The sequence below is a fragment of the Engystomops pustulosus genome, chromosome 5 (assembly GCF_040894005.1).
Source record: "Engystomops pustulosus chromosome 5, aEngPut4.maternal, whole genome shotgun sequence".
In the NCBI taxonomy this organism is placed as follows: Eukaryota; Metazoa; Chordata; class Amphibia; order Anura; family Leptodactylidae; genus Engystomops; species Engystomops pustulosus.
The window spans coordinates 182,790,025-182,806,258 of NC_092415.1; the positions used below are offsets into that span (position 1 = coordinate 182,790,025).

The 16,234-nt window shown below is 40.2% G+C and overlaps 1 protein-coding gene across 1 annotated transcript in view; it reads right to left on the reverse strand.

The window, feature by feature from the left end:
- Positions 1 to 16,234, reverse strand: part of ADARB2 (adenosine deaminase RNA specific B2 (inactive)) — a 463,608-nt gene that overhangs the window by 172,020 nt on the left and 275,354 nt on the right. The window contains exon 4 of the mRNA XM_072153999.1: positions 14,274 to 14,360. Coding sequence (XP_072010100.1) covers positions 14,274 to 14,360 — 87 coding nt within the window. The remainder of the gene's footprint in view (positions 1 to 14,273; positions 14,361 to 16,234) is intronic.

Here is a 16,234-nt window from a genome sequence, read left to right on the forward strand (position 1 = left end):
ACATACAATACCATATAAGACAGTGATGGCTAACCTTTTAGAGGCCGAGTGCCCAAATTACAACAAAGACCCACTTATTTATCGCAAAGTGCCAACACAGAAATTTAATTTGTGATTTATACTCCCTTCTCTGTCACAGTTTTCATTGATACCAGCCCCTGAGGACACCAATAAAGCAGAAAATAGTCCCAGGTAGAGCTGTCACTTTAAAATAGCTCTGTGCACAGCAAGTCCTGGGCTGTCTGGGGCTGCAGGAAGATACCTGGAGTCATCTCTGGTGATGGCCTGAGTGCCCACAGAAAGGGCTCTGAGTGCCACCTCTGGCACCAGTGCCGTAGGTTAGCCATCACTGATATAAAGTATATGCACAGCCAAAACCTCAGAAGCCGGGGCTCCCTGACACTGCGGGCCCCATAGCAGCTGCTATGGCTGCTACCCCTGTAGCTATGCTCCTGATGTGTAGCCCCTTGTGGAATGGAAATTAAAAGGGAACCTGTCAGCAGAAATTAACCCAATAAACCACTACCAGTATGTTACTAAGCAGATTAACAGTTAATGTTTCTTTCATGGTCCAGTGTAGTGACATCCCCCAAATAATAAACTAAGTGCGATGTAAATTAGTTGTATAAAGTCATGTAGGAGGAGAGTCACTGGAGTCAAACTCTTCCAGACTTAGAACATCCCCTCTGATGTGATTGACATCATTCACTAGTCTTCAGGAGAGACGATTTGTGATGTCCCTAGATGCAAAACTTTCCATTATAATGAAGGGGGTGTGTATATTATCCCTGTACTGTGACATCACTGTGTATATTATCTCTGTACTGTGACACCACTGTGTGTATTATCCCTGTACTGTGATATCACTGTGTATATTATCCCTGTACTGTGACATCACTGTGTGTATTACCCCTGTACTGTGAGATCACTGTGTGTATTATCTCTGTACTGTGACATCACTGTGTGTATTATCCCTGTACTGTGACATCACTGTGTATTATCCCTGTACTGTGACATCACAGTGTGTAGTATCCCTGTACTGTGACATCACTGCATGTATTATCCCTGTACTGTGACATCACTGCGTGTATTATCCCTGTACTGTGACATCACTGTGTGTATTATCCCTGTCCTGTGACATCACTGTGTGTATTATCCCTGTACTGTGACATCACTGTGTATATTATCTCTGTACTGTGACACCACTGTGTGTATTATCCCTGTACTGTGACATCACTGTGTGTATAATCCCTGTACTCTTACATCACTGTGTGTATTATCCCTGTACTGTGACATCACAGTGTGTAGTATCCCTGTACTGTGACATCACTGCATGTATTATCCGTGTACTGTGACATCACTGCGTGTATTATCCCTGTACTGTGACATCACTGTGTGTATAATCCCTGTACTGTGACATCACTGTGTGTATTATCCCTGTACTGTGACATCTCTGTGTGTATTATCTCTGTACTGTGATATCACTGTGTGTATTATCTCTGTACTGTGACATTACTGTATTATCCCTGTACTGTGACATCACTATGTGCATTATCCATGTACTGTGACATCACTGTGTATATTATCTCTGTACGGTGACATCACTGTGTATATTACCCCTGTACTGTGACATCACTGTGTATATTATCTCTGTACTGTGACATCACTGTGTATATTATCTCTGTACTGTGACATCACTGTGTATATTACCCCTGTACTGTGACATCACTTATCTCTGTACTGTGACATCACTGTGTGTATTATCCCTGTGCTGTGATATCACTGTGTGTATTATCTCTGTACTGTGAAATCAATGTGTGTATTATCCCTGTACTGTGACATCACTGTGTGTATTATCCCTGTACTGTGACATCACTGTGTGTATTATCCCTGTACTGTGACATCACTGTGTGTATTATCCCTGTACTGTGACATCACTGTGTATTATCCCTGTACTGTGACATCACTGCGTGTATTATCCCTGTACTGTGACACCACTGTGTGTATTATCCCTGTACTGTGACATCACAGTGTATTATCCCTGTACTGTGACATCACTGTGTGTATTATCTCTGTACTGTGACATCACTGTGTGTATTATCCCTGTACTGTGACATCACTGTGTATTATCCCTGTACTGTGACATCACTGTGTGTATTATCCCTGTACTGTGACATCACTTCGTGTATTATCCCTGTACTGTGACATCACTGTGTGTATTATCCCTGTACTGTGACATCACAGTGTGTATTATCTCTGTACTGTGACATCACTGTGTGTATTATCCCTGTGCTGTGATATCACTGTGTGTATTATCTCTGTACTGTGAAATCAATGTGTGTATTATCCCTGTACTGTGACATCACTGTGTGTATTATCTCTTTACTGTGACATCACTGTGTGTATTATTCCTGTACTGTGACATCACTGTGTGTATTATCCCTGTACTGTGACATCACTGTGTGTTTTATCCCTGTACTGTGACATCACTGTGTGTATTATCCCTGTACTGTGACATCACTGTGTGTATTATTCCTGTACTGTGACATCACTGTGTATTATCCCTGTACTGTGACATCACTGCGTGTATTATCTCTGTACTGTGACACCACTGTGTGTATTATCCCTGTACTGTGACATCACAGTGTGTATTATCTCTGTACTGTGACATCACTGTGTATTATCCCTGTGCTGTGACATCACTGTGTGTATTATCTCTGTACTGTGACATCACTGTGTGTATTATCCCTGTACTGTGACATCACTGTGTATTATCCCTGTACTGTGACATCACTGTGTGTATTATCCCTGTACTGTGACATCACTTCGTGTATTATCCCTGTACTGTGACATCACTTCGTGTATTATCCCTGTACTGTGACATCACAGTGTGTATTATCTCTGTACTGTGACATCACTGTGTGTATTATCCCTGTGCTGTGATATCACTGTGTGTATTATCTCTGTACTGTGACATCACTGTGTGTATTTTCCCTGTTATGGTACATCACTGTGTGTAGTATCTCTGTACTGTGAAATCAATGTGTGTATTATCCCTGTACTGTGACATCACTGTGTGTATTATCTCTTTACTGTGACATCACTGTGTGTATTATTCCTGTACTGTGACATCACTGTGTGTATTATCCCTGTACTGTGACATCACTGTGTGTTTTATCCCTGTACTGTGACATCACTGTGTGTATTATCCCGGTACTGTGACATCACTGTGTGTATTATCTCTGTACTGTGACATCACTGTGTGTATTATCCCTGTACTGTGACATCACTGTGTATTATCCCTGTACTGTGACATCACTGTGTGTATTATCCCTGTACTGTGACATCACTTCGTGTATTATCCCTGTACTGTGACATCACTGTGTGTATTATCCCTGTACTGTGACATCACAGTGTGTATTATCTCTGTACTGTGACATCACTGTGTGTATTATCCCTGTGCTGTGATATCACTGTGTGTATTATCTCTGTACTGTGAAATCAATGTGTGTATTATCCCTGTACTGTGACATCACTGTGTGTATTATCTCTTTACTGTGACATCACTATGTGTATTATTCCTGTACTGTGACATCACTGTGTGTATTATCCCTGTACTGTGACATCACTGTGTGTTTTATCCCTGTACTGTGACATCACTGTGTGTATTATCCCTGTACTGTGACATCACTGTGTGTATTATTCCTGTACTGTGACATCACTGTGTATTATCCCTGTACTGTGACATCACTGCGTGTATTATCTCTGTACTGTGACACCACTGTGTGTATTATCCCTGTACTGTGACATCACAGTGTGTATTATCTCTGTACTGTGACATCACTGTGTATTATCCCTGTGCTGTGACATCACTGTGTGTATTATCTCTGTACTGTGACATCACTGTGTGTATTATCCCTGTACTGTGACATCACTGTGTATTATCCCTGTACTGTGACATCACTGTGTGTATTATCCCTGTACTGTGACATCACTTCGTGTATTATCCCTGTACTGTGACATCACTTCGTGTATTATCCCTGTACTGTGACATCACAGTGTGTATTATCTCTGTACTGTGACATCACTGTGTGTATTATCCCTGTGCTGTGATATCACTGTGTGTATTATCTCTGTACTGTGACATCACTGTGTGTATTTTCCCTGTTATGGTACATCACTGTGTGTAGTATCTCTGTACTGTGAAATCAATGTGTGTATTATCCCTGTACTGTGACATCACTGTGTGTATTATCTCTTTACTGTGACATCACTGTGTGTATTATTCCTGTACTGTGACATCACTGTGTGTATTATCCCTGTACTGTGACATCACTGTGTGTTTTATCCCTGTACTGTGACATCACTGTGTGTATTATCCCGGTACTGTGACATCACTGTGTGTATTATCCCTGTACTGTGACATCACTGTGTGTATTATCCCTGCAGTGTGACATCACTGTGTGTATTATCCCTGTACTGTGACATCACGGTGTGTATTATCTCTGTACTGTGACATCACTGTGTGTATGATTTCTGTACTGTGACATCACTGTGTGTATTATCCATGTACTGTGACATCACAGTGTGTATTATCCCTGTACTGTGACATCACTGTGTGTATAATCTCTGTATTGTGACATCACAGTGTGTATTATCCCTGTACTGTGACATCACAGTGTGTATTATCCCTGTACAGCGCCATCACTGTGTGTATTATCTCTGTACTGTGACATCACTGTGTGTATTATCCCTGTACTGTGACATCACAGTGTGTAGCATCCCTGTACTGTGACATCACTGCGTGTGTTATCCCTGTACTGTGACATCACACTGTGTAGTATCCCTGTACTATGACATCACTGCGTGTATTATCCCTGTACTGTGACATCACAGTGTGTATTATCCCTGTACTGTGACATCACTGTGTATACTATCCCTGTTCTGTGACATCACAGTGTGTATTATCCCTGTACTGTGACATCACTGTGTATACTATCCCTGTACTGTGATATCACTGTGTGTATTATCCCTGTACTGTGACATCACAGTGTGTAGTATCCCTGTACTGTGACATCACTGTGTGTGTTATCCCTGTACTGTGACATCACAGTGTGTAGTATCCCTGTACTGTGACATCACTGCGTGTATTATCTCTGTGCTGTGACATCACTGTGTGTATTATCCCTGTACTGTGACATCACTGTATGTATTATCCCTGTACTGTGACATCACTGTGTGTATTATCTCTTTACTGTGACATCACTGTGTGTATTATTCCCGTACTGTGACATCACTGTGTGTATTATCCCTGTACTGTGACATCACTGTGTGTATTATCCCTGTACTGTGAAATCACTGTGTGTATTATCCCTGTACTGTGACGTCACTGTGTGTATTATCTCTGTACTGTGACATCACTGTGTGTATGATCTCTGTACTGTGACATCACTGTGTGTATTATCCATGTACTGTGACATCACAGTGTGTATTATCTCTGTACTGTGACATCACAGTGTGTATTATTTCTGTACAGCGTCATCACTGTGTGTATTATCTCTGTACTGTGACATCACTGTGTGTATTATCCCTGTACTGTGACATCACTGTGTGTATTATCCCTGTACTGTGACATCACTGTGTGTATTATCCCTGTACTGTGATATCACTGTGTGTATTATCTCTGTACTGTGACATCACTGTGTGCATTATCCCTGTACTGTGACATCACTGTGTGTATTATCCCTGTACTGTGACATCACTGTGTGTATTATCTCTGTACTGTGATATCACTGTGTGTATTATCTCTGTACTGTGACATCACTGTGTGTATTATCCCTGTACTGTGACATCACTGTGCGCATTATCCCTGTACTGTGACATCACTGTGTGTATTATCCCTGTACTGTGACATCACTGTGTGTATTATCCCTGTACTGTGACATCACTGTGTGCATTATTCCTGTGCTGTGACCTCACTGTGTATATTATTTTGTACTGTGACATCACTGTGTATATTATCCCTGTACTGTGACATAACTGTGCATATTATCCCTGTTCTGTGCTATCAATGTGTGTTTTATACCTGTACTGTGACATCACTGTGCACATTATCCCTGTACTGTGGCATCACTGTGTGTATTATCCCTGTACTGTGACATCACTGTGTGCATTATTCCTGTGCTGTGACCTCACTGTGTATATTATTTTGTACTGTGACATCACTGTGTATATTATCCCTGTACTGTGACATCACTGTGCATATTATCCGTTTTCTGTGCTATCAATGTGTGTTTTATACCTGTACTGTGACATCACTGTGCACATTATCCCTGTACGGTTGCATCACATACATCTGTATGATGCAAGAACTCCCATCCTTTGCAATGTGTTCAGTCTGTGGGATCGGACCAACATAAGGGTCCATTTCCAGGGGCTGAACACATTCATACAACTGGTACAAAGTTGCATGAAGGCGCAGAAAGGTTTCTCGGAAGTCTTAGCACTGTGTCATATGTTCGTCCACCACTGTTGTTACAGTTTAGGACACTTCTCCTTTAAAATAGTTCCCTCTGTTTAAGAGTCTACATATCTGCAAACCTTTCATTATCAGCTGGTTAATATCACATCTCCAACATAATCACACGTTTAAAATACATAACAGAACAATTCGCTCTGATTACATTCTCCTAGAAACTTGTTCACATGAATTTTAGGTGGAAGGTTTCTACCTGGAAGGAAATGACACATCTTAAGCTGCATTCGGTATTGTGGCGGCTTACACTTGACAGATGATGTCATTTGCAATGCCTGATGTGCCTTGTCATTACTGGCGGAAAGAATCATTCACTTAATAAAAAAAATATTAAAAAATAATAATAAAAAATCTAAACTAAGCCGCTGAAGAGATTGCGGCAGCCTCCGGTTCTAGGCCATTAATAGCATACTACACCATCCAGAGCCGGGGAAGGGATTACCGGACCAATGTTCTAGTGTCTGGGGCCTGATAGGAAATGCTTGCCGGGATCTCAATTCTGAGTCTTTACTGTCGCATTTCAGTAAAATAATATAAAGAGATTTCATAAAATCGGAAATTATTTGACAGCTTTAATAAATCACTTCAAACTGACTGCAAAACCCCGGCTATGGAAATCTATCAGCATTTACAGAGCGATTTTACTCTTTTTTAGGGGATTTAGAACAAATGGAACATTTAGTATCTTTATAGCGGTATATTTATTGGTGGTTTTTTATTCAATTTTTTTTTATATCTAATGTTCACTGTTCATATATGGTGGTTGTGAATATTAAAAACATTTTTTAGTAATGAGTAATATGTTCCCTAATAGACCAGTGTCCCTATTAGAGATGAGCGGACCCAAACTTCCTGTTCGGGTTCAGTTACCCCCCGAACAGCCTAGCTACTAGCCATGATTGTGATTGGCCAATGGGACAATATCTAGTTGCTAGGATTGTTAATTTGCCAGGAAGTTCAGATACGCTAATCTATAAACCCTATTATGGGGGGGGGGGGGCTATGAGATTTTATTGTCATTACAGGGAGTTTTTCCTAGCAGTTTTGACCATATAAAGTTAGGTATTTGCCATGGAGGTCTGTATAATCTTTGTGAGTGTTTTAGTAACAGTAGGACTGTGAAAATTAGATTTATATTACAGGATTGTAGCTAGACTTGGTGCACTCATGTTTAAATGTCTTCACTGAACTTGAAACAGGTTCAATAGCAGCCTGGTTTGATATTATAACAGAGGGGAGGGACTGAGAAGCTTGAAGAACACAGAAGTGTAAGAACAACCCCAAGTGCTCCAAGTCCAGATACAATCCTGGAATCGAAAACCAAACTGCTGCTAAACTATTACTAAGTGGGCTTTTATTTAGCCTTCTGCAATCCACAAATAAAAACGTTGCATTATATGACACATCAAAACATCATTGTACTAAAGTAAAGCCCTATATTTTCTAATTCTATATTTTATATTCATCCACTAACCTATCTCCTTCCCTAATTGTATTCTTCCTATTATAACAATAATAGAGCAATGTGTCTTATAGTCTTTTTGCTGTCAATGAATTTTGTTAAAAGACAACCTGAGACTGTCTAGGCACACCTAGGGACACCCCCTTTTAATTTTATTCATACATTTTGCAGGACTCCCAGGACTCCTAGTGTCCTGATTACTCTGCCCACACACAGTGATTGACAATGAGAGTCCTGATTACTTCGCCCACACACAGTGATTGACAGTGAGAGTCTTGATTGCCCCGCCCACACACAGTGATTGACTAGTGAGAGTCTTGATTACTCCACCCACACACAGTGATTGACAATGAGAGTCCTGATTACTCTGCCCACACACAGTGATTGACAGTGAGAGTCTTGATTGCCCCGCCCACACACAGTGATTGACCAATGAGAGTCTTGATTACTCCACCCACACACAGTGATTGACAATGAGAGTCCTGATTACTCTGCCCACACCCAATGATTGACATTCTTTTGCACTACTAGTCTGAAACAATCAGCTGTATCCCATCTCTGTGCCCTCCACTCTCCAAGCTATGGGACTCTCCTATGGGTTGTGTTATGAGTAAATCTGTAGTGATTACATAGCTACATCCTCCTATTCAAATACTGTTCAGCTGCCGCTCGTATAATTACACCAGAATGGAGACCTGTATTTCATATATTTCCTGTGTGACCACATTGTGACATTGCCAGCATGCATGCCATGCAAAACACACATAAATAACCATACACTACACTCTCCTTGGGAGTAAACGGCACAAGCCTTGACAAATAAACCTTTCCCTCCCCTGTACTTTGCTCTAAAAGCTCGGCACCAGGTGGTCTAATGGCAGACTTTTACGGACAATAAATGGCAAGTATATTACAGAAATGTGTTGTATAACCTCTTATTCACACACTTAATACTGACTACTATAGTCAAAGACGCTCCTTTTAACACAGCGAGCGCTCTTCAGTCTCCAAAATGATGTTACACTGACAGACACTATTTGGGAAGCAGTTCCAGGAATAGAATAAAGGAATAAAGAAGATTTCTGCTGTAGAGACAATAACGCTACTCAACTTTTATCATAAAGTGTCTGCCTCCGGCAGCATCGGGAGACGGAGTGAAGAGAAGGTAAAGACGGAAAAGACTGCACCCTTCACATTAGTGTATCCTACAGAGGGGTATAGTATCTTACAGAGGTGTATAGTATCTTACAGAGGGGTATAGTATCTTACAGAGGGGTATAGTATCTTACAGAGGGGTATAGTATCTTACAGAGGGGTATAGTATCTTACAGAGGGGCATAGTATCCTACAGAGGGGTATAGTATCTTACAGAGGGGTATAGTATCTTACAGGGGGGTACAGTATCTTACAGAGGGGTACAGTATCTTACAGAGGGGTATAGTATCTTACAGAGGGGTATAGTATCTTACAGGGGGGTATAGTATCTTACAGAGGGGTATAGTATCTTACAGAGGGGTACAGTATCTTACAGAGGGGTATAGTATCTTACAGAGGGGTACAGTATCTTACAGAGGGGCATAGTATCTTACAGAGGAGTATAGTATCTTACAGAGAGTACAGTATCTTACAGAGGGGTATAGTATCTTACAGAGGGGTACAGTATCTTACAGAGGGGTATAGTATCTTACAGAGGGGTACAGTATCTTACAGAGGGGTACAGTATCTTACAGAGGGGTATAATATCTTACAGAGGAATATAGTATCTTACAAAGGGGTACAGTATCTTACAGAGGGGTATAGTATCTTACAGAGGAGTACAGTATCTTACAGAGGGGTACAGTATCTTACAGAGGGGTATAGTATCTTACAGAGGGGTATAGTATCTTACAGGGGGGTATAGTATCTTACAGAGGGGTATAGTATCTTACAGAGTGGTACAGTATCTTACAGAGGGGTACAGTATCTTACAGAGGGGTATAGTATCTTACAGAGGGGTACAGTATCTTACAGAGGGGCATAGTATCTTACAGAGGAGTATAGTATCTTACAGAGAGTACAGTATCTTACAGAGGGGTATAGTATCTTACAGAGGGGTACAGTATCTTACAGAGGGGTATAGTATCTTACAGAGGGGTACAGTATCTTACAGAGGGGTACAGTATCTTACAGAGGGGTATAATATCTTACAGAGGGGTATAGTATCTTACAGAGGGGTATAGTATCTTACAGAGAGTACAGTATCTTACAGAGGGGTATAGTATCTTACAGAGGGGTACAGTATCTTACAGAGGGGTATAGTATCTTACAGAGGGGTACAGTATCTTACAGAGGGGTACAGTATCTTACAGAGGGGTATAGTATCTTACAGAGGTATATAGTATCTTACAGAGGGGTATAGTATCTTACAGAGGGGTATAATATCTTACAGAGGGGTATAGTATCTTACAGAGGGGTATAGTATCTTACAGAGAGTACAGTATCTTACAGAGGGGTATAGTATCTTACAGAGGGGTACAGTATCTTACAGAGGGGTACAGTATCTTACAGAGGGGTATAGTATCTTACAGAGGGGTACAGTATCTTACAGAGGGGTATAGTATCTTACAGAGGGGTACAGTATTTTACAGAGGGGTACAGTATCTTACAGAGGTGTATAGTATCGTACAGGGGGTATAGTATCTTACAGAGGGGTACAGTATCTTACAGGGGGGTACAGTATCTTACAGAGGGGTACAGTATCTTACAGAGGGGCATAGTATCTTACAGGGGGGTATAGTATCTTACAGATGGGCATAGTATCTTACAGAGGGGTACAGTATCTTACAGATGGGGTATAGTATCTTACAGAGGTGTATAGTATCTTACAGGGGGTATAGTATCTTACAGAGGGGTACAGTATCTTACAGAGGGGTATAGTATCTTACAGAGGGGTACAGTATCTTACAGGGGGGTACAGTATCTTACAGAGGGGTACAGTATCTTACAGAGGGGTATAGTATCTTACAGTGGGGTATAGTATCTTTCAGAGGGGTATAGTATCTTACAGAGGGGTACATTATCTTACAGAGGGGTATAGTATCTTACAGAGGGGTATAGTATCTTAGAGATGAGTACAGTATCTTACAGGGGTGTATAGTATCTTACAGAGGGGTATATTATCTTACAGAGGGGTATAGTATCTTACAGAATGGTACAGTATCTTACAGAGGGGTACAGTATCTTACAGAGGGGTATAGTATCTTAGAGATGAGTACAGTATCTTACAGGGGTATATAGTATCTTACAGAGGGGTATAGTATCTTACAGAGGGGTACAGTATCTTACAGATGGGGTATAGTATCTTACAGAGGAATATAGTATCTTACAGAGGGGTACAGTATCTTACAGAGGAATATAGTATCTTACAGAGGGGTATAGTATCTTACAGAGGGGTACAATATCTTACAGAGGGGTATAGTATCTTAGAGATGAGTACAGTATCTTCAGTATCTTACAGGGGTGTATAGTATCTTACAGAGGAATATAGTATCTTACAGAGGGGTATAGTATCTTACAGAGGGGTATAGTATCTTACAGAGGAATATAGTATCTTACAGAGGGGTATAGTATCTTACAGAGGAATATAGTATCTTACAGAGGGGTATAGTATCTTACAGAGGGGTACAGTATCTTACAGAGGGGTATAGTATCTTACAGAGGGTTATAGTATCTTTCAGGGGGGTACAGTATTGTTCAGGGGGGAATAGTATTTTTCAGAGATGTATAGTGTCTTTCGGAGGGGTAAAGTGGCTGTTTAAAATTAGGGTTAGGGTTAAAATTCCCTTAAAAAATTAAATTGTTTTAGGAAAAAGCAGAACAATTTTTATGTAAGTGGTCTCCTTTCACAGGGTGACTTGGAGCATACCATTTTGATTCAATTTTTATTCAGACAAAATTCCACAAAAAGTGGCAATACACACATTTGTTCAGCTTTTTCAGTTATGGGTTCCCTGTACTGGAGGCATTTGAATCAAGGCAGCGCATGGACGCCACCAGCTTGTATTTCATTGGGGGACAGGGATAGGTTGCTATCTTATACATGCATAATCAGAATTTTGCAACACATACGGTAAAAATTTTTTATAAAAATGTATCCTCCAAAATGGTAGCAATAAAATTAGCATCAGATCCCACCAATAAAGATACTGGCAAAATTTTAAAAAATGTTTAATTGTACACAAGGTTTAATTTTTAAAAAAAATCTTTTAAAACACAACAAAACCTATAAAAATTTGGTATCCATCGTCCTGACCCACAGAATAAAGGGGAGCTGTTATTTGGAGTACAAAGTGAAAGGTGTAAAAACAGAGCCCACATGAAAATGGTGAAAATGTTTTTTTTCTCAATATCAAAGCATTTGGAAAGTTTTTCTTGCTTCCAGTTACATGTCATGCAATATTAGTTACTGACTCTAGGAAGTCCAATTTGTTACGTTCAAAAGAGTCCCTCATACTGCTCTGTAAATGAAAACATAAAAAAAGTGATGGATTTTTGAAAGTCTAGAGCAAAAAAAAGACCAACAAAAACAAAAAATAGCCTGGTCGGTAAAGAGTTAAACATTAAGCTTATGAGCCTGAGGGGCTCCAGGCTCAATTAAGAACTATGGAGCCCGAAGCCCCCTTTTTTTAAAAACAAGGGCATAAGAAGCTAAAAGAAGAGCAGATCCTGCCAGAGGGGGCACACACCAGTATGTCAGTGTGCTTGGTTTACAATCCTTCATCCTGGTGGTAGATTTCCTTTAAGTGCCATGTTGTGTTTTACCTTGGCTCTTAAAATGTTAGTATCAGACTTACTATCCCTACCCGCCCTTCACTATATTTCCGGATACCAAATCTTTGAAAACCCCTTGGCACGGTGATTATGCAGCCTTTCATAATTTTTTTTTCTTTGATAGAAAAAGTATGCAGCAAATTAACCTAGACTGGCTTTTGTGTCGCTCTTATTGAGTATTTTCTTCTGGTTATTTGATGATTTTCATATACATATAAGTAAAGGTCCCACAAATGTTCGATTAAAAGTACGACAACCCACCACTACGTTTTTTTCATCTTCTTTAGCAAATCCTATCTGTGCTTACATCTACCGCTCTTTATGAGCTGAAAGTTGGCATTTTCGGCAAATCCAAGAAGATTCTAAATGTGCAAATAGCAGAAGTGAGAAAAGCAAATGCCAGCTTTTGATTTACCTTTAAACGTATGTTATGCGGTAGATAACCTAAGAATTTTGTTGATGAATGATTCTCGGATCGGCTATCTCTTGCCTTCATGCTTAATATTGTTCCTTGTGCTGCCGTTTCTGCAGTCAATTACCATGCAAGACATTTAAAGAGCAATTCTAGTCCAGCTCTGTTAACATCAAAGGGGCAGGAAACATTTGGAGACGTGAAGTTAAGTGGTAAATTATTTTTTGTAAATAAGTGGGGGTGGCAAAAAAATCTGAGAAGTTATAATTCCCCTGTTCCAAACTTCGGTTCCCATGTTGCTCTAGTACTTCCTTTTTTAACATTGCACCTGGATGAAAGATTCAGTGGGTCACAAGACCCATTTAGTCCAATGACCAGCCCCATCAGACCACATGACATCACTTCCTCCTCCACTTTGTTTGTTCGGCCCTGGTCCAAGGAGAATAACTATGTGTTCTTTTTTTTGCCCAGGCCCATGTGGGGTTTATGTAGAACTACTAGAAAATCCCTTTTAACCTTAAAGGGTGTTACCAGGAATTTAACTTGTCCACCTCCACAGGTGTCTGATTGGTCAAATTCTGACCACAAAAACAAGGACAACGAGTTCCCCTATTTGAATGGGCCAAATGGGTGATCTAGGGCTTACATCTCTGCTTATTTCAGCAGTAATTAAAAAATTAACAGACTATAGCACTCAGCAATCTACCGAGAGCCATGAAGCATAAGACATGACTGCTGGTCTATACAAAAGTTGTAACTATTCTCATTCAGCTAAACCTCTACCAAATTTTGACCTACCATGTACATAGGGTCCACTGCAAGGACCACTGCCACGCCATGAAGAGAAGCTGACACTAATGATTGGCCTTCTATGTCCCATCTTAACAAGGTTAGTGGTCAGACCCCCCACTGATCAATTTGTGGTTAGGAGATTAGTGTAATTTTTGGTACAACCAATTTAATATATTCTGTTAGTCTTACATGCTATGTTATCTTTGGGATCTTAACATTGAATAGAACCACTCAGTTATTGTGGCCAAAGGCCTTGTACTTACTTAAGTTATCTTCATCATCCACGCTGCTTGGCCCAGGATTTATAAACTTGAACGGTACGATGAAGGTGGACAGCATGCTAATTTTTTCTGCAAAAAAAAAATTAAACCCACCATAAAAAAACCAGAAACAGATTGTAAAATGTTGGTACAAGTTTTAACACGTCTAAGGCTGGTTATACAATGCTCAGTAATGAAAAGATACGTGAGTACATGGCAACTTCCAAGTCGATCTCCATACCAAGATGATTGAATATTGAAATATAATCCTCCTAAAGTAAGAGACACCGTTGAAAAAGAAGAAATTATCCTGATTTTCAGTGGGTTTTGTCCAAGTACACAGATACCATACAAGACTCTGTATGAAAATGTCTGTAAAGTACGTACAAATATTATAGTGGTGCTCACGACCAGAGAACATTTACCGTAACCTGACCTCCAAAGTGATGCTCCTCAAATGCAAAGCAAACGAATCAAGGCTAAAGCAGCTGCTAAAAGACACATCTCTGGGCTCCTCCTAATTACTTCAAGTATATTGTAATTATACATCAAACAAATAAGATTTTGAGCCCTAGAAGGGTTGAGAGGTGGAAACTTTTCATTACAATTGATTGAATGAGCATTTAAGTGGCACCCATGAAAATGTCCTTGAAATCTCATCAGTTGGTGGTAGAGAAGGAGCTAAGAAATGTGATACATGCTGTTTTTTGTGGAAAGATTAATTATTATTCATATTTTATTTTTTAAAGGAAATCTACCACCAGGATGAAGGTTTGTAAACTGAGCACAGTGACATACAAGTGTGTACCCCCTCCGCAGAAGCTGCTCTTCTTGTAGCTTTGTTTGACTTTGTTTTTAAGAAAAATGGGTTTTAAAAATTATGCAGATGAGCCTTAGGGGCTCCAAGCTCCATTGATATCTATAGAGTCTGGAGCCCCTGAGGTTCATTTGCATAATTAGCAAAACCTTTTTATTGTAAAAACAAGGTCCTAAGAAGCTAAAAGAAAAACTGAACCTGCCAGAGGAGGCACTCACCAGCATGTCAGTGTGCTTGATTTACAATTCTTTATCCTGGTGGTAGTTTTCCTTTAAACCCCTCCTCCAGTGGGTGGTCCTCATCAGTGATTGGCAGCTATCCCTCTATGTACATTATATAGGAAAAGCTGTACATATAAAATGCATTCATCTTTTTCCTTATAATTTCTCCCCCTTCTGTTCCAAAACAAGCTGCCTGCAGATAGGACTATATTTAAAATGTGACAGCTTATAGTACAGCATCAGTCAATTAATAGAGAATTTTCACTATTAAGCATTTTTATTGTTGTTTCTCCAAACATCAGGATACTGTCATCTGTATCTAATAACATCATTAACAATAATAGTAATATAATAAACCAGTGAGGAAATGTCACTTTAGTGAGAGATTATGTTTTCTCCATCAGCGTAATAACCTTCATTTACAGAATATCTTAAAAAAATTTCATTAATAGAGATGAGCGAACATGCTCGTCCGAGCTTGATGCTCGTTCGAGCATTAAGGTACTCGAGACGGCTCGTTGCTCGGACGAGTATTTCCCCTGCTCGAGATCGAGCATTTAATTAAAAAAACACAGTGAAGAACAATGAAGAATAGAATAAAAACAGTGAACACAGGATCATTTAAGTGAAAAACACAGTAAAGAACACAGTGAAGAATAGATTACAGATGTTCGGCACATCTGCTTACTTGTCGGAAGATACGCGCGGAACCGTGCGAACAAAATAGTATGTGAAGAACAATATATATGTGTGAAGAACACATTGCACAACAGCACAGAGACACCGGGGAGCAGCACAGAGACACCGGGGAGCAGCACGAAGACATGGGGCAGCGGCAGCACGGAGACATCAGGCAGCGGCACGGAGCAGCACGGAGACATCGGGGCACGGAGACATCGGGGCACGGAGACAGCGGGGCACAGAGA